This window comes from Crassostrea angulata, chromosome 9 (assembly GCF_025612915.1).
Source record: "Crassostrea angulata isolate pt1a10 chromosome 9, ASM2561291v2, whole genome shotgun sequence".
Classification (NCBI taxonomy): Eukaryota; Metazoa; Mollusca; class Bivalvia; order Ostreida; family Ostreidae; genus Magallana; species Magallana angulata.
The window spans coordinates 21,285,468-21,305,487 of NC_069119.1; the positions used below are offsets into that span (position 1 = coordinate 21,285,468).

Below are 20,020 nucleotides of genomic sequence, written 5' to 3' on the forward strand. Positions count from 1 at the left end.
TGAGGCAAGTTTTATACCGTCAGTTAAAGACTTTCACGTAATTGCTGAACAACAGAATGAGTTTGTTGAAGTGTTTTTAAGAAAAGCTAGCAGGTAGATATGATGGGTACTTAAGATCAGCAAAAAGAAACAATAGTTGAGTGTCACAGTCAGTTTAATCAACCTAAGCTAACATAACTCTGAAATATTTTGTTAACCTTCATTCATTACAATGAAAATTTTCAGAGAATTATATTTGAAGAAAAGGTACAGTATTTGCGAGACCATCTGTTGTTTTGCATGATATAATATGTACATGTAGTTACTGCTTACATGTATATGTACAAAGATGAAAAATAATATGGCTAACATAGAGAAACGCAGTAAAAGAAACAGTGAAATTGGGTGATTTACAAATGTATGAGAGGTCCAGTCATCACTAATCTGTTTTCATCTTACACATTAGAAAATTACAAATTTCAGAAATATGTGTATGAAGAGAAGGTACAGTATGCAGTGATTTGGGTGTTGTGTATATATATCTATGGAGTTCTCACAAAAGTTTTAAATCCCACATAAAACTGTAGAATCATTTCTATTCAAGTGGGGACATTCAAGCTTATATATCTAACACAGTTCATTGGGACATGATTTCATGTAAAATATATATATGGTTAAGGGGCCCCAAGGAAATCCACTGATATTGATCAGCCCACACAACTTGATTCTACAGTGACGAGTGTATCTATTGAGTTGTCACAGGAGTTTAAATCCACATTGTATTCATCCCTCACAATCCAGTTAATAATGTACCCCTATATTTTGTGATTTGTATTTACTTGTGAAATAGTTTTCTATGGTTTTCATTTTTTCATTGAAAAGAATTCCATTCAGTTGGGAATGTCTTTATGTGATATATATACCTCTTGAATATACTATACACACCTGTAATTTTGATTATTTCTTTGGAAAAGCAGAATTTTTGTTAAATATCTACCGGTAGTAGAAATCTAGACTGTTTTGTTGTGTATCATTTAATCACTCTGGTTCTAGGTTATCATAATGAGTGAAAAAAAAATCTCATATAGATACAACAATAAGCAAAACATATACTGATGTGTCTAAGTATTTATGACCATCATATTTCAACTGTCTTCTGTGACCTATTTAAACCAAACTTGCAGTGATGATGATGATGATGATGATGATGATGATGATGATTGCACACTATTCCAGACAAGGCTTAGACTGATATCATGCTATGATTTGTTCATCATTGCTAGGTTAATATTTAAGTCTTAACACTATGTAAGTGTATTATAAATATAGTACATGCATACTTAAACATCAGTGTTCTAAAAGGGAAAAAGAGATTTAAGGCATGGTCAATGTGAGCATTGTAATCCATGACAACAATATCTGTCCTTCTGTACAGGATATAAGATATGACTATAGTATACCGTGTTGAATTGCACGCACATTAGAGTCGTGACAAAAAGATTTCAGTGATTTAAGAAATATCACAGATTTATGGGCAAAAAACTCTTCATTTTTCAAACTGCAGAAGCTAGGGGTAATACCGATATTTCACCACCCAACTCTAAATCTGTATGTTAATGAGTTTTTGATTTATGATTTGCAGAATCTACAATTCATGAAGAATGGCTTTATTGTTTTGTTTGGTTTTGTTTTATTTGCCTTCATAAATGATTTTTACGCTTATCACAATATAAAAGTGGCATGGCAGATTTTGCAGAATTTGATGTGTCATTATGGGTTGTCTGGGGCATAATATGAACAAATATTGTGTAGGAAGTACAGTCATAACTTGTTGATTACATGTATTTTGGTCTGTCACGTTTGAGATTCAAACTCACAACCTTTCACCTAAGACTTCACTGTCAGATTCACTGTTGGATACACTGTAACTGAAATGACAGATGCTGATATAAATGAAATGTTTGTACCCACAATACTTGCTATAAAGTATACATGTAAGATTTATTGATCATCTAACTGTTTTTCAACCATTACTGTTGTGACAGCTGCCATTGGTAAGTAAAATCATATCGATCTGTCTAGATGGAGACTGGGCCCAATAAGCAGACATGTCTTTTTGACAGAAGGAAATCGTCTAACCCCAATGTCATTACTGGTCATTCATTCTTTCCCCATTAAACTATTTCATATACCTAGTGAAAAATTTAGTTAGGGGTATTTGTTTTGCTAACCTGAAACAAAGACTCCAGAGAATTTTTCTCACATGTGGAATCATCTGAAAACCACAGTGGTAATAGAACCAACCATGTGATGTCATTTTCCATTAGTGTGGTGAAAGTATTTGTAGTTAATTTTTTCTATGTGCTCCTGTAGATATTTACCGTTAGTACAGAACTTTATCGGAAACATTTTGATATCAGTACATGTAATGATGAGATAGACCATAACAAGCCCTCATACATTAAGCTGGTATATATATACATGTTGGATTGAGTACCATATGCAGATATGTGTAGGAAATAGGATGAAGAGGTTAAGTGGTTGACTACGTTGATTGGATAAACATGAATGCAATGCTTTCCCCTTCCTACTTCTTAGTTATTGTGCACTGATAGACCATTGTTTGATTGGTTGGATTTGACCTTTTGCCCTATTTGTAGGAGGCGGTGGTGTCCGAGCTGAAGACCAGGAACCGCCAGATCAAGGAGAAGAAACTGCTGGGCAAGGACGAGGTGTACCACGGGGCACTGGAGGACATCCTACTGGGTAAGTGCTCCCTCAACCACCCATAATACAGTGGCCTGCATCATCAAAACTGGCCTCAACCACCCATAATGGGCCTCAAAGGCCCACCACAATACAGTGGCCTGCATCATATCAAAACAGGCCTCAACCATTCATAATGGGCCTCAAAAGTCCACCTCAATAGTCCACATTATATCAAAACAGGCCTCAAAGGCCCACAAGGAGCCTCAAAAGGCCAAAAAAGGCTTCAATGAGCTTACTGGACTTCAGTGGTCATAAACAGGACATAATGGGCCACATTTGGTCAAGGCTCTCAATTCTTTAGGTTATATATGCTATACATTTTCAAGATATTAGCCAAGTTAGTTTATAATATGCTACAATTTTAGACTTGGAAATAATATGAGTATCACTTTCAAAATTACATTGTTTAGCTTGAAGGGTGATTGGTAGAAAAATAATTTAATATGTAGTTTTTACAGAAAGGAAAGCAGAAATATTCATAGACTAGTTAATATTGATTATCTTACAAATGTATTGCAGATCTGAAGAATGAGCCATACAGGAGAGCTGATGCAGTGCGGAGGAGTCAGAGGAGACGAAATGAAAACATGGTGCAGGCACCTAATTCAGAGGAAGGCGATGAATACTACTGATGAAACGTCGAATTTCTGTCTCTACGTTAATCCAATTTAATTGGCTCAGAGTACTTATAGTTACGTCTCCAAGGGAACACAGTGCTAAAATTGGTGTGTAAAACTTGGAAAAAAACCACAAGCGTCCCTCACTTGGGATGTGGAGCTTTGATGTGAACTTTGTCATAATAGGAAGAAAGGGTTGATCCCTTGCAACAGTGTAAAAAATAATACATAACAAAGATCATTATTATACAACTATCTGTGTGTACTGAACACCATTATCATACATGAAGGACAGGGAACAAACTAACCCAGATATGTACTGACATAGACAACAAGAGCAGGGAAGCGCATGATTGTATTGTATGCCACACATCATCTACTTTGTGCAATATTTGTCTCCTCCATTTATTACATGTATTTTAGACATTTGTAGACCTTGAGAAAGGATATTTGATTGTAAGAAATAATGGACAACTTTGAAAGAAGTTTTCAGAGCTGAATGGAAGATATAATGCAAGTTTTGATACCATTTGATCGTACATGTATTACCCAGCATTAACAGTACATATAATACATTGATGTTCAAATTATTGATAAATAAGATCTTGCCAGAAGTATTGAGATATACAGAAATTGTACACCCATATAATGTTCAATATTTATTATATATACAAATTAAATCAGATACATGTATTTTTATTTTATTTGGAAACACTGTCATTCTAAGGTGGTAATTTTTCCAATGCCACATGAACAAAAAGATAAAGAAAAGAAAAAGAATTGTGTAAAAACAGTCAAAGACTATTTATTCATGACAATTATTATATTTCAAACTACATTTGGTGGCACCTATATGCTATGCAAAATCAAGATTACATTTTAGTAAATATTTGATCAAGGTTATTTGGCCAAAGGTCAAACATTAGGGGTCGAGTAGAGGTTCAATCTGCAGTAAAAATTGTGATTAAAGAAAACCATGCAATGTAGCTTGATATTTGGAAACTTGATAACATTATAGAAATCAAGGAACACATGTTATATATGTCCTTATTTTTGTGTTCAGTCAATCAGAAAATGAACAGATTGTTATTATTACATAGACATGTTTTTTTCCTGTCTGTTGAATGTTGTTCTGTGCATTTTCTTGTCAGATAGTTTACATGTACATGTATATATAGCTGAAATATGTGAGCAAGAAGTCATAGCCTCTATGTATTTAATATACATGTAAATTCATTCCAGTTGGCTCCATTCTCTGTCCATTCATTTAGCAGCAGTAGTTATTTCACCATTTGCCAAGACGTGTGTGTGTGATTGTTGTTGTAGATTGTTTTTGTATGGATTTTTATATTCTTTGTTTAGTTTCATCTTTGTTTTCTCTTCCAAAATATAGTTCAGTTCATTGTCTTCCACACTTCTCATATTGACACTGTATCCATGTAAAAGGGAAAATTACCCTATGATTCTATTTCATTGCTTAGGAGGTGGAAAATGAAAATGTTTGCAGTGTCTTTGCACTTTATAGGCTGTGTAAATTTTAAACAGAAAACATTTAATTGAGAAAAAGAGAGAGAATTGCATCTTAATGGGCCAGTTAGTATCATCACAGTACACGTTTTGTAAGGAGTAAAATATAGCTATAACCTAAGTGTGTGTGAATAAGGAAAATCTATTCCCCCAGTGCTTTTTTACTCTGTTCCAGAAAATGCCCTTCAATTTACTTACAGAAATATTTGAAAACACCAAAACGTTTTTAAGACACTGCAATAATATAATTTCAGATTTGCATTCTGAAGTACATGTGCTGTACATGTTGTAACATGTGAAAACTTTAAGTAGAAAACAAGAAAATTTCATGAAAACCTGATGTCTTCCTTGTAACTTACAGTTATTATTTCTGAATGGTATTAGTGCTTTAAATTATCATGGGCTCTAAATTGATTCAAAATGGTATTTATCATCTAGCAAGCCTGTAAAAGAATAAATAAATACATTTGTAATTGTACATTGTATATGATGAATATTTGTCTTGTAGAAATTGAAGAGAATCTTATGGAACATATATAGGTAATATATTAATTTAATAATTTGATACCATACAGTATACAAAATAATATAACACACTTTCATAAGTTTATAATAAAACCAAATAAATACAATTTTTTAAAATATAATACAATAACATGTGCCAAATGTACTTGTATACTGCCATTTAGTTTTTTTCAAATCTTTTGTATTCATTTAATTTTGATCTTGAAAATCTGTTTCTACCAGATAACTAATTCTATGAACAGACAACTTTTGTTTTGTAACTGACTTTTTGGGGGTGGGGTAGAGATCCATGAAATATGCAGGTAAATTTGATGTGTTCAGTCGACTTGTACTTTGATGTGAATGTTTTACATGTGCTTTTCTGAGTATAAATGATATTCTTGTTTATTGCAAGCTTAAAAATGAACAAGTATGAATATTTTATTTAATAAATAAATAAAATGAACAGATTGACATAAATTAGTTTTATTTCTTATTGCATGTTTATCAGTCATTTCATTCTCAGAATTGGCTTCAGTTCAATTCACTTAAGCATTCTAGGTCCTTAATGAAACAATTAGATTACAGAAGCTTTTCTAAGTCTATTTTCAAATGTAACATACAAGAAATTGCATGCATGTATTGGAGCAATACATATGTGCAATTTTTTGCTGTAAATTAATGTATACATCTTAAATATAGAACTCGCAAGCAAGACAGTTAGTCTGACTTGAAAATCACAAAATAAGTTGTTCCCAATAAAACTTGGTCCATAGTATAGGTATGTTTTATAAGCTTATTTTTTAAATTGCACTTTTATCAAAATAGTGATGTGACTTATCAAACACTAGTGAGTTTGAAGGAATCATTCAGTCGGTTGAATTCATCAAGTCTTGTGGCAGTTAAATCTGCGCAATCAATTTAAATTTCCAGAAACGAGGATTTTCTGACTAAAATATCAAAAGATGTCCCTAGAATGGAGCCTCTACATCTCCCATTTCCACATAGACAGACTTGACTTGTGTGTAGTAATCCAATGTATCAGGTCCATTTTCTCTCCCCAGTCCGGATTTCTTGTACCCCCCAAAGGGGACCCCCACAGGGTAAACATTGTAATTGTTGATGTAGAGGGAGCCTGCCTCTAGAGCTGAAGCTACTCGGTATGCCCTCTGGAGGTTACTGAAACAGGCAATAGTGGCATGGGTAAAAAATGGAAACATATAAATAGACTATGAAGTAGAACAACAATTCAATGATTTTTATTTCAACAACTTGTAAAGAGTTCAGTTCAATTTGGGTATTTATTGTGTACATTTAAATGCAAAATTTAAGTAATTATATTTTAATAACCCCTCCTTTTGAAATTAGCACCAGCTGGACATTGAACAGAATACTAGGTGTTGTCCTACCAATACCTTGGAACCCATGTATTAATCTGACAGTAGTATCTACCATACATTATATGGGTGATTGTGTATTTACACTGGTTTAATCAATCTCCTTAACAGAAAGGTTTTAAGACTATGTCAAAAGAAATAATATCATTTATTTTCAAAAGACAATATGAAATAGATATACTGTATACTTATAAAAGCTTTAATAGAATTTGTAAATTTAAATTACACCTACCGGTACTAGACATGTGACATATCAAACAGAGGGTATGTAACACAGAGGGTAATTTACGAGTATTTCACAAGAAGTTTTATAAATTAGTTTAGCTGCTACCTTTAAATTATCTACAACTGTACCTTGTAAATATTCCTCCAGCCAGTCCTAGCTCTGAATCATTAGCTCGTCTGATGACCTCTTCTTCTGAGTCGAAGGTCAGAATGGACATGACCGAGCCGAACACTTCCTCTCGCACCACGGTCATGTGATCCTCACAGTTGACAAGGATACAGGGACTGACAAAGTAGCCCCTGAGATGGGGGTCCACGGTGACTCTCTCCCCACCACACATCACAGTGGCTCCCTTCACACACAGAGAGAAATCAACATGGTGGGCAGAGGGAGAATAAAATACATGTATTGAAAAATTCATTACCAGAACCTGGTACGGAACAGCAAAAATAACAGTTCAGTCTTGACGGAAGATTCAGTGAGACATTAATTTTCAAGATTATGATAGCAAAGACTTGTGTAACATTTGAAATAATTCTATCAATCTTAATTGCTGCATGTTTTCTAATTCCCTGCCAAGCCTTGGGATATGAGAACCAAACTGCAAATGTCTTTTATATACCTCTTTTTTAGCCAACTCAATGTATCGCATGACGATGTCAAACTGCTGTTTGCTGATGGTTGCTCCCACTGTGGTATCCTCAAGGTAGGGGTCCCCAATCTTCATACGCTTCGTCCTCTCCACTAGCTGAGCCAGGAAAGGTCCCATGATGCTCTTGTGTACAAATACTCGTGTCCCATTAGAGCATACCTGGAAAATCATAAACTTACCATTGCCGCATTTCTTTCATTATCTCAAGATATCAAATACCCCATGTGCTCACAATAAGAATCAGTCATAATGATTTTAAAAGACTGACATGCATTATACATGTATCTCTCTCTGCCCACCTGTCCTTGTGTTAGGAAGTTGGCCAACATTGCTCCTGTCACTGCGTTGTCAAGGTTACAATCTTCAAAAATAATACAAGGGGATTTTCCTCCCAGTTCCAGAGTCACATGTTTTATATCCTGAAAGCAGATCAGTTCAACAATTACAAAAAATGATTTCCTTGAATTTTTAGAAAATATATAAACAAGGGTGACGGCCCATTTACCGGTAATACCAGTCGAGATATCATAAACATTACAATAGTTGCAAATAACATGGTTTATGAATATTGAGAAATAAAATGTTGGTTTCTGTAATATATATGTACTAGGTGGTAAACTAGTCAGTATGCAGATGGACCTCCACATAATTGCTCTTTAATAATTAGGGTGGGTTTCCCAAAACTTTTCAGATAGGACTATTATCTCTCATTAGCAATATTTCTGATTAGCATCTGATAGGAGTACATGTATGCATTCTTTCAAACACATGTATAAATATTTAAGACTCCTACCTTGGCACAAGCCTCCATTATTTTACTTCCAGTTGGCACACTGCCAGTGAAGGACATCTTGGCAATGTTAGGATGGGTCGTTAGCAATTGTCCTGTCTTTGTCTCACCCTGGAAAGATAATACATGTATTATATTCTATAACCGTTTTGTCTTGTATTATCTGCTTGGCTGTGCTCATTTAAATTCCATTTATTTATTAAACCATGATCATCATACAATATACATACTAAACCAGGTAGTAGAAAAGGAAGGAATGAGCATATATACATGTACTAGGAATATATATGATTTGGACCAGGATTCAAACTGGGCCCTTGCAACTCTAGTAAAGAGCTCTATCACTGAGCTACTCAGGCCGATATCTCGGTCCACTGTATGATGTTAAAGTAGTCATCTGGATCATAGCTTTACCTGTATGATGTTATAGCAGCCATCTGGATCATATCTTTAACTGTATGATGTTATAGCAGCCATCTGGATAGAGCTTTACCTATATGATGTTATAGCAGCTATCTGGATCATAGCTTTACCTGTATGATGTTATAGCAGCTATCTGGATCATAGCTTTACCTGTATGATGTTTTTGCAGCCATCTGGATAATACCTTTACCTGTATGATGTTAAAGTAGTCATCTGGATCATAGCTTTACCTGTATGATGTTATAGCAGCCATCTGGATCATATCTTTAACTGTATGATGTTATAGCAGCCATCTGGATAGAGCTTTACCTATATGATGTTATAGCAGCTATCTGGATCATAGCTTTACCTGTATGATGTTTTTGCAGCCATCTGGATAATACCTTTACCTGTATGATGTTATAGCAGCCATCTGGATAGAGCTTTACCTGTAAGATGTTATAGCAGCCATCTGGATCATAGCTTTACCTGTATGATGTTATAGCAGCCATCTGGATCATAGCTTTACCTGTATGATGTTATAACAGCCTTCTGGATCATATCTTTACCTGTATGATGTTAAAGTAGTCATCTGGATCATAGCTTTACCTGTATGTTAAAGTAGTCATCTGGATCATAGTTTTACCTGTATGATGTTATAACAGCCATCTGGAAGCCCTGCTTCCTTGTAGACTTCTCCTAGCATGACTGCTGTCAGTGGGGTCAAAGGTGAAGGTTTGAACACAAAGGTGTTACCACACGCTAGAGCAGGGCTGGACTTCCAAGAGGCCATTTGGAGTGGGTAGTTCCATGCCCCTATACCCCCCACCACACCCAGGGGTTCTCGCACTGTGTAACTGAAGCAACCATTAGACAGAGGCAGAAATTCACCTAGAAACAAAAACAAACAATCATTTACAAATTGTAAAATATATATTGTATGATTCCAAAGGGGATGACACATGGATAATCAAGAAAATAGTACGGTACATATACATGGCATTGACCGTATTGACTGTACATGTTTCTATTAATACTTGCCACAGGGAAGTGAAAAAATTCACATTTTTGTTGATAAAAGCTAGGTGCTTACTGGTTTCATTGCTTAACAGAGCATATTGTTGCAATTTTCAAACAAAGATACATTCATTATTTTATTATTATACTAATTTCACCCCCCTATTCTTCATCAGTAGATGTAAAATATCTTTATATTTCTCTTTTTTGGATCCCATACATGTACTTTGGCAAAGCTTTTACACATTGGAGTCTCCTTGGATGTTGTCTTTTACATGTATGTTATGATCAGGAACAATTTTGGTGGTAGGAAAATGCTGAAAATAATTTTGGGGCAAGTTCCAGCTAGCACTTAAAACCTTGGAAAAAAACTGTATGGTGTAATATGCTCCCACGGTGTACTCTGTAGTAAAACACTACAAAATTATGGCCAGCCACCACTTTTAACTGTTCTCTATCAGTGAATTGTTTGTGTGTCAGTGTATTTTGTTGTTGAAATTGTTTTAAAATAAATTGGAGGAATGGGTTGCTCGTTATGGTACCTCCTATATGATATACATGTATATCCCATCAGAACAAGCAACTTATAATTGAATTATGCTTTTGTTTTGTTCCGTCACAAACCCGAGATCCTGGCAGCGAGTCCTCCGTAGTAGTCCACGGTGTCGGCACAGCCCTGGACATCACAGCGCGCCTCCCAGATCGGCTTCCCTGTGTCCAACACCTCTGTCTGAGCAAGCTCCTCTAGCCGCTCCTAGTTAATACATTAATAAACTGCTTACAAAATCATGAAGCTGCAAGCTATACACAATCATAAGTTTAAGCGATTCAAATCAAGCACACTTAATTTACAATGAAGCGCATTGAAGTGGTAAAAATTTTCGTTTGAATGGAATGTTCTAAACTTTGTATCGAATGTCAATTGTTACATAAGTCACGCCAATTTCTTTTGAAACGAGGTAAATAGCATTCGTCCCAATATATATGTACCGCCTTGGACGCACCGTTTCCATATTTTTTAGACCGTTTTAACATGCACGCACTTTGAATTTCCTTGTGGGAAAATACTCAATTAACAAGAATCTTAGAACATTAGGCATATATAACTGGGCTATATTCGATATCTGAAATGCAAATGAATCTAAGAACATTTTCACTTTGAAAAAAAAAAATGGGTACCGGTATTAAAAATTGACATAAAACTGACCCGGTGCATATACAAATGGAGAGAAAAGGTGGCAAATTTCTTGTTTTAGCCTTGGACCTGAGAAATGTTGACAAAAGCTGCATCCCAATTTTTAATTACGGTATATGTAAATATGTCTTTTATGTTGTTTATGAAATCATCTTTATAGTATTAAATGATGTAAACTTCAAAATATTGAATTGTACATTCCTCGTTTCAAAAGAAATGGGCGTGTCTTATGTAACATTTGACGTTCGATACAAAGTTTAGAACATTCCATTCACATGCAAACATTTACCTCTTCGATGCGCTTCATTGTATTATAAAAGAAATCAAGTTGATTTAAAATAGCAATTCTAATTTGACTACTGGCATTACTGATAAAAAATGGCCATTGATTGTCATCTTGCATCTCACGCAGCATAGATGACATAATTCAAATAGCACAGTAAAACATCCAATAAGAGCTGTGCTGTTGTACTCCTCACCCTCATGATATTTGCTGCCCTCTTCAGGACATTGCCCCTTTCAAACCCAGAGAGCTTCGACCAGGACCTAAAGCCTTCCCTGGCCTGACTGACTGCTTCGTTAACGTCTCTCTCACCAGACGACGGAACTTGGCGAAGTGTTTCATCTTAAGTAAAAATGGATATCAATTTTTTAAAACAAAAAATGCTACAAGCTGGTTAATACTCATATTTATATCATATCATTCAAATTCATTCCTCAAATACCTGTAGCTGGATATTTGAGATCAAAGTTCCCAATGTTTTCCGAAGGGTCACATCTTTTCCCAGAGAGGAAGTTCAATGGCGCCTGAACCTGAGAAGATGAGGAAATCGATGTTGCTAGGCACCGATGAAAACACCGTACATATGGGCAAGGCCTCAACATCTCCACTCTGTAAAAGATGTCTAGATCATCAATGATGTGTACATCAAACCAAGCAACATTTATTATGCACAGAGTTCAGTTAACTTTTCTTGTCAAATAAACATGACAAAAGACATAAAGCGTTTGAATAAAAATTTTAATTTAAGCTAAAGACATGTTATCGATAATAAAAAATCAACTATGAATGCAATGTCTCAATTAATTTCAAAGTATATTGCAGGCTCTACAAAACCGTACAAATTGGATAAAATTTGTAAGTGGAAAACGCATCAAAACATATCATAACTGACATAAGGGAAAGATATTGTAACGTGTAAGGTGGGAGAACGTACGAGACAATACAATGATCTTAGTGGTGCGATCGTAGTGAGCGGATCTAAGATCTAATTTTAATTAGATTGGAGACAGTGCAGTGTGAAAAAACAAATTGTAGGAAAAGTGATTAATACGGGGAATTGTACAGCTGGTGTAGTGCGCTAATGTTATATGCAAAAAAGTACAAAACTAATCGATGAGATTTTCAGTGCCCATATTCCGACATAAATAACATGTTATTTATGTCTCTGTGCCGAATCTACATCATAAGCGCCCACTTTCTTTAAGTACTGAAACATAAAGCTCTTACGCCAGTTTGTTGGAAAATTTTATCATGGACTTCATACTCCGGCATTCAAAGTTCTACATTCTTATCTTAACGACAACACTTGTCTTACCTGAGATTCTCGACTAATCCAAAGGCGAGGAAATTCTGAAAGTTTATCAGTATACTCTTTCTTCCTCCATTGTCTAAAGAGCGTACAAGGAGTTACGTTGCATTTTGGGGTTGAATTGAAAGATATATATGTTCATAATCCTATATATTATATAAATCATATAATAATTTGATACATGCTTGAAAATCCACGTACCAAACTAGAAAAAAAACATTACTTTTTTACTATCTTGAAATTAGCTTTAAAAGATTTATACATGTAAGTATTAATTTCAGTAATGATTCATTTGCAAAATCTAATATGTGGTAGGCATATTTACACTCTCGATATGAGTATATTTTTTAAAACCATTAAACAATGAATTATTTGCATGTACATAACTCTAAATATCAAATCTTCTAACTCTTGTAGACTATTTTGAATTGACATAACAACTTATATTTGCGCTAATTATATATCTTGTCTAAAGACCGACGACAACTCGACAGTAAATATTTTGATTATGCCTATTTATATGTAAAATATTTCTAATATGATTCCCAGTTTAGAAATGATACCATGTATATATTGTAAAGTGTTTGTGCAAATTAAATTTTTCATATTAAAATAAATGTATTTTTAAATGCATTGTGATAATACATACTACTATAAATGTATATACACTATGTACATTTTGACACTTAAAAAATTTTTGCAACCTGCATGCGCGTTCCATCGATTTGGAAGTAATTATTCTTACTTTTCAAAAGATAACTTTTAATTTAAGCGTGTCAGCTCATGATTAAACAAATCTAAAAAGAAGATGGGGGAATAAGATGGCGCAAATGCCCATTCGGTTTATTAGTGAAATACAATTTTGAATTTATTTTTTCCCAATTAAATCTATTCAAATATATTATAATACAAGTTTGCAAAAGCACAATTTTTAACTATATTCAGTTTTTAATATATTTAACTAAAGATAAGAAAAAAAATATTGCCTGAAATTTTTGTGGTATCGAACCCATAGCATAAAAACCCTTGATATATAAGGTTAGCTTATGTCAGACAGGTACTCTAACCACTGAGCCATTTTAGACACAACACAGTAGGTTGTTTAAATATTATTAGTATGTGTGACTTTGACCACGAATTTACGGACTTGGTATTATTTTTCAAAACGTTCATTTGTTGCGATACAAAATGATATTTTTAATGTATAGTGGGTTATCTCTCCACGTTTTTGTTGATTGAAATCGGTTTGTTTTCCATTAGACCTTAATTAGACTATGAGAAAAATATGGATCATAGAACCCACTCTATAGAAGAAAATGCCCTGAAGTTCTAAAAAATGACAGTATTTGCAGGTTTTGATACGTATTCGACTGTTTGAGTCAACATATTCCTAGTATTGAACATATTTATAGGTTAAAAATCAATAATATGTTAAATATATACTGTTTTAAATGATGTTTTAAAAACAATATCAGATTTATTGATATTTTAATTTTACAGTAGCTTGTCCGACCGTGTATGTGCATTCATCTTCTTTGGGGGGCCTCGCACTAATCGATTCAAAAGCAATTTGATTCTTTGTCGAGTGTGTTTACAACTATTAATGAAGTACATGTATGCAAAATATACCCATATATATATATATATATATATATATATATATATATATATATATATATATATATATATATATATATATATATATATATATATATATATATATATATATATATATATATATATATATATATATATATATATATATATATATACACTGTATATATGTAGTTGTTTAAATTGATTGTCAATATGTCAATAAAAAATATATACCACGGTATGAACTATCAAATACATATTGTCATGCGCGAATCAAGAAAATTTCCCTGAGGGGTCAGTGGGATGATTTTGTTTGCTGGAGGCGGACGTGGTCCAATGTCTTCTTTTGGTAACTTAATAAATTTTTTTGCAGGTCAGTGGTGACAAAGGTTTTTTTTTTATATTCAAAAGTGGGAGTATGGAATCTTAACTCTAAATATATAAACATAGACCTACATTTTTGCATTACAAAGGTAAAAGTTTTCATAACATTGACAATTTTACAACAGCTGTACACGCCAGCAGTTCCGTTTGTCAATGTTTTTGTACCGCAACGAAAGTCCCCTTCCGTACCCCACGTGCTTGATATACCTATAGTTGTAATTATGTACATTCTCCTATCTATTTTTAGCACTGGCCTGCCGCCTCATTAACAAACTGCAGATGCAAACCATTCCACAGACAAGCACTGGGAGCTCTGTAGAGAAACTGACATCCAAGGACAGCAAACATACAAGGATAAAGAAGTGTTATAGCTAGAGGGGCGCAGACAGTTAAACCAACCGGTAAGGAAAAGTTCATTCTATTAATTGTGAATTCACTCGACCATGCAAAAATAGTAGACAGCCTTTTTTCCAGTTCTTTTTAAAATGACACAATGTACTTTATACGGACTCACGACTCTCGGATCAATTTAAGTTATGATCAATAACACAGTGAGTTCACATATAGCTTCCTTAATATATCCAATAGAGAGACCGGACATTAGCTTCTCTATAGTTATACAGGCACAAGTAGCTGTCCATGTGTTGTATCTACATGTACATTTCAGTTGCCCTCTGGACTTTGTGCGGTACCTTCACGACGTTTGAAATTCAAACCTTGTATTTGGGGGGCTTTCGAATTTAAGAATCAAACACAGATCTCCTTATTCGAGGTGGGATAGTTTATATTTTACCTTAGGCTTATTGGAATGCTGTTATAAAACAAAAATACAACCTTCTGCACTGCACTTTAACATTTTTTATTTAAATTTCACTGTCAACCGGTTTAAAATTTCATTTTAAAGACGTGTCTTTCCTTATACACCTATTATAGGTGACTTACATGAATATAATCGACGCATATGTGTTCTTAAAGACACAATTTAGGCCGAGAATCATTTAATAACATTCCATTTAAAATTCTGTGTTCAAATTTAGATTATTATAAAACTTCATTGAAAGAAAGTTTTTATTTAATGAAAATAAGACTTAATTGCATTTGATTCAGTGTCGTGGTCACATAACAAGAGGCGGGGAGCGGGATGGGGGATATACATGTAAATATTTGTGACATACAATGACTAGAACAACAAAATAAAACAGACGAAACAGTTGCAAAACCTGAATAACGATATAATTGAAAATAAAAGGTTGAATTTTATATACCCTGCCAAAAAAGGAAAGACATACGCAACCCCCCCCCCCCCCCATCCCTTCCCTCAAGCTCCGAGTATTTGGGAATTAATAGAGTTCTAATAATATATACGAGCGGTAGTGTATCAGGAAAGCTGATTTTGATTAGATTGATTGGGAGTGCATATATTTCACTCATTTTCAATCGTGTCTACAGTACCGATAATGAATTCATTGATTATATATGCAGTCGAAATACAATACAACTATCTCTCAATGCAATGAGTACATTTATTCCACCCTTGAATACCCAAACCTTTTTTTTATTGCAGGAATCAGGATGTGGCGACAGCTTTGGATGCTCGCTTTTGGGACGAGTTTTAGTGACGATGATTTTTTCGCCCCATTCTCGGCAAGTCTCGTCTATCTCGCGTTTGTGATGGTATTAGGGATCATTCTTCGAATCCTTAACAAAATGTTTTCGCCCGAAGCTTTCAAAGAATACATAGCAGATTTTCTTGCCACTATGGAAATGTGCGCATACTTTTTCGAAAACAACTTCATATTCAAGCATTATGGCTCTTTTTGGTTATTTATTGCTGTTCTTGTAGAATGCTTCATTGCAAACAGAACATATTTTGGTGCCTCCGAAAACCCAGTGAAAGCTTTTTACCAATTTTGCAACAAAGAGATCGGTTTGTCCAAAGCAGTATTGAAAATTGCGGTACAGACTTTGGCTGGTTTGGCCTCGTATCGTTTGGCCAAGTTAGTCTGGTCCCTCGATCTGGTTCCCGACCACCGAGAGAGGTTTTACGAGGCGGAGTGTGCCTCGGACCTGAACGTGGCCCTCACTGCCGGGATACTGGTGGAGTTTGGCGCTACATTGATAGACACGTGGCTGGGGATGCAAGTATTAATGAAAAATCAACTAGCAGACGAAATAATAAAACTGAGCAATGGATCACTTATGATTGTATTGGGTAAGACAGTATTTCCATCAATGTACTTACAAGTATACATTACATTAGTATGATTATGACTTAATTTGAGGTCCTCACCATTTTGATGACCCCAGAGGATGGGAAATGGAACTTACTAACGAAAGAACTAAGATTAGACATCATAACAGAGCCAAATCACCAATGATTAATGATTCATTACATGATCAGGTCGAATATTAGGTTCGAACTACATTAATGCGATAGAATACATGTATCTGCGCAAGCCAAGTGTGTTCCGTTCACTCAGTTCTGGTAATGGGAGAGGTTGAAGGACTCAACGACAGTATTAAATTAGCCTCCTTTTTTTATTCATTCCAAAAAGCTATTATTTTTTATTAATACATGTAAATGCGTGGTCTGGTTTTAGGATGTCCGATTAAATTTTGGAGAATAAATTGTGCTCAGTTTTCCGAAGATACGTTGCTACTTTATGACACCGGCCGAACTTCTCGTATGTTGTTAGATACACATTGTCCAATGTCCATTCTGTTTTTGATTTTTGCAGGCATCAATCTGACTGGCATGTACTTTAACCCAGCCATGGCCACTGGGCACACATTCGGATGTAAGGGGACCACGGCCTGGGAACACGTGGTCGTCTACTGGATAGGCCCCTTCATTGGCTGCTTCCTAGCCATGTTGATGGACCGGATGTTACACATAGATGCTGCAGCAACGGTCGCCATGGAAACCAAAAAGAAGAAATGATTTGACACTAAATGTACTCTTCATGTACATGTACCTTTCCGTTGAATCAAAGATCTCCTAGTTGATACACAAAGCATTCCCCCTATGCTAATATTCTTGTATAGTTTAGAAAGAGTATCGGAATTTACTAGATGTATGGTAAAGCAAAAAAAAAATTTTTTTTAATCCACTTATCCAAAAATGTCTTTCACCAAACTACTTACTCTAAACCATGTACAAGTAAACAAAATATCATTTTATGCGCTTTACGTAATATGTAAGTTCAAAACTTGAACTTACAATAAACACTGGTGTACGCATACCAAAATGAGTCTATAATCGCTTTTCAAAGAAGCCACTGTTATTCTTATATATGTGCTGTATTTGCTCCATTTTCCAGGTCCCATATGAAATACTTGTCAGCAGCAAAACGGCAAAAATAGATACAAGGACATGTATATTTATATACCGGTATATATTTCACGTACGCATGTAAACAAGGCAATGCGAAGAATTTTACAACTAAACTTGTACTCATTTTTACCGCCCGCGATCTACTCCTCTGGTTTTTTGTCTTTACTCGTTTATATACTTTGTACATGTATGTATGTATGGTTTTTTTTCAACCCGGTAATATTTCAATGCCTAATTAAAACTAATTTAAACATGTATTGGATATTAGAAATTATTTTCATTTTTTACTTAAAAAAGGAAAGTGTTGGGTTTTTTTACCTCTGATATTATTTCACATTTTTTGACAACTGTAGATACATGTAAGTTTCATGTAAGTATAAAAGGGAAGCTGATTTTGTGAGTTTTCGGGTTTTGTACTTAGTACATTAATAACAAGAGGAAGATCTGTGTAAAATAGCCGGAAAATTAATCATGTATATATACGTCAACATGTATTTCATAGTTTACAAAATTCTTATGACTAATATTTGTATCGACGTATGATTTTGGGAGATTTTTAAAATTCTAATTCTTAGAAAAAAAGCATCTAAACCTTACTGTTAGACGATCTTATAATGTTTATTTAAAGGTGTATTATATTCCATTATATGTTCACACGGCTCTTCAAAGATACAAATAACTCGTTTTACACAGATATGGCTACTGTTCTCAAATTCTCAATCTCTATATAGACTAACTAATATTAAATTTCTGATTATCTTAAGATTCTTATATCACAAGCTTTACGATTATAACCGCCAAATCTCAATATGCAGCTGGGGATTACTGATAAAAGAAATGGAGAAATAAACAATTTGACTATAACGGTGTTCTTGCGCCACTTCAAGAATTGAGTTCGGGCCCCAACACTACCAAAATTTTCAAATCGCTCAACTCTATCCTCAACTCAAATCCTTAAAAGATGTAGAAAAGTGCATGAAATTGAGGTAAAAACTCAGACTTGAGGCTGAGTATTAACTTGAGGAAAGTTTGTGACGGCAGGGCCAGATCTAGAGCAAGTCCCATACTGATGCAACGGGAAATGGACTAACCATGGACCCCCTCTCCACGTATGAACATAGTCCCTGCTTTTTAGTGGATTATAAGTGTTTTTTTATACAAGATAATTATATTTATCAAGAATTACGTGACGAAGGATTTCATATGCAGGTATTTCCGAGTCGAAAATAAATACAATGTAATTTGGAACCTTAAATATCAATATAACGATTGAGTTCATATGTGTAATATGCAAGAAAGTTATAATTATCTATTTACACCAGTAATGCAATTGTATAAATATTTTTAAAGAGTTGATATGAAACAATACGCCATTTATGTCTTTAAAATTGTACATGAATAAGTATAAATGTACATGTATTGCAACAAAATTAATTAGACCCATAATTATATTCACTTTGAATGCAACAACTAAAAGTAAAATTTCTGAAATTAATAACTTTAACTAAAACAGAATATTGTCATTATATATGATGAAAAATAATTTCATTATGTCAATTTCATTTTTTTAAGATTTTGTCACTTTTTAAGGCAAATTCTCCAATTATTTGTCAGACTATATATTTAAAAACCATGCCAATGTAAACACACGAGCCGCTGTATTTAAGGAGTAAATGGAATCCTGATGTAGAGAAAGTGACCATTTTCAAGGTGTGAGATTACATATCTGGTTCTTTGACTAGTTCACTTGTATGCATGAACTACTTAATGGTATCGTACGGACGAACTGTTGCTGTTCAAAGGCAAGAATTTTTTTATGACTATTTAAAGTATGGTAACTAACTTTAACTTGAAATCTCAAAGTGAATTCTTACAGGATGACGGACATTTTGAGTCAATTTATATTGGTGATCATCATATTTCCGTTCAAGTTGAATCATCTTAATTAAATGGGAAAATTAGACGTACACTAAACCTCAAACAGATACATTACGTTGTGTATGTAGTAATTAATAGGAAAACAGTACCAGTAATGTGAT

General features: G+C 34.2%; 3 protein-coding genes across 16 annotated transcripts in view; 2 read left to right on the forward strand and 1 right to left on the reverse strand.

Moving 5' to 3' along the window:
* LOC128162342 (formin-like protein) overlaps positions 1–4,125 on the forward strand; it is a 34,836-nt gene extending 30,711 nt beyond the window's left edge. For 9 of the 13 annotated variants that reach the window (XM_052825485.1, XM_052825487.1, XM_052825486.1 and 6 more), the window contains 4 exons: positions 226–246; positions 463–483; positions 2,640–2,745; positions 3,268–4,125. In XM_052825485.1, the coding sequence (XP_052681445.1) occupies positions 226–246; positions 463–483; positions 2,640–2,745; positions 3,268–3,380 (261 nt within the window). In that variant the 3' untranslated portion in view covers positions 3,381–4,125. The remainder of the gene's footprint in view (positions 1–225; positions 247–462; positions 484–2,639; positions 2,746–3,267) is intronic. The other 4 variants (XM_052825492.1, XM_052825498.1, XM_052825489.1 and 1 more) reach the window with 3 other exon arrangements.
* Positions 4,126–5,864: 1,739 nt separating this feature from the next.
* LOC128162343 (4-trimethylaminobutyraldehyde dehydrogenase-like) lies at positions 5,865–12,728 on the reverse strand. 2 transcript variants are annotated; one of them, XM_052825500.1, is made up of 10 exons: positions 12,674–12,728; positions 11,801–11,967; positions 11,555–11,700; positions 10,505–10,634; positions 9,510–9,754; positions 8,465–8,572; positions 7,971–8,090; positions 7,642–7,830; positions 7,148–7,371; positions 5,865–6,575 (listed from the first exon to the last, which is right to left on the reverse strand). In XM_052825500.1, exons 2-10 carry the CDS (start codon positions 11,958–11,960, stop codon positions 6,368–6,370), a joined length of 1,530 nt encoding a protein of 509 aa, XP_052681460.1. In that variant the 5' UTR covers positions 11,961–11,967; positions 12,674–12,728; the 3' UTR covers positions 5,865–6,367. The 2 variants fall into 2 exon arrangements, with proteins under 2 accessions (XP_052681460.1, XP_052681459.1); XM_052825499.1 differs by lacking the exon at positions 12,674–12,728 and adding an exon at positions 12,586–12,622.
* Positions 12,729–14,861: 2,133 nt separating this feature from the next.
* Positions 14,862–18,302, forward strand: LOC128163147 (aquaporin-11-like). The gene is made up of 3 exons (XM_052826664.1): positions 14,862–15,048; positions 16,212–16,859; positions 17,386–18,302. Exons 2-3 carry the CDS (start codon positions 16,220–16,222, stop codon positions 17,586–17,588), a joined length of 843 nt encoding a protein of 280 aa, XP_052682624.1. The 5' UTR covers positions 14,862–15,048; positions 16,212–16,219; the 3' UTR covers positions 17,589–18,302.
* Positions 18,303–20,020: the final 1,718 nt, after the last annotated feature.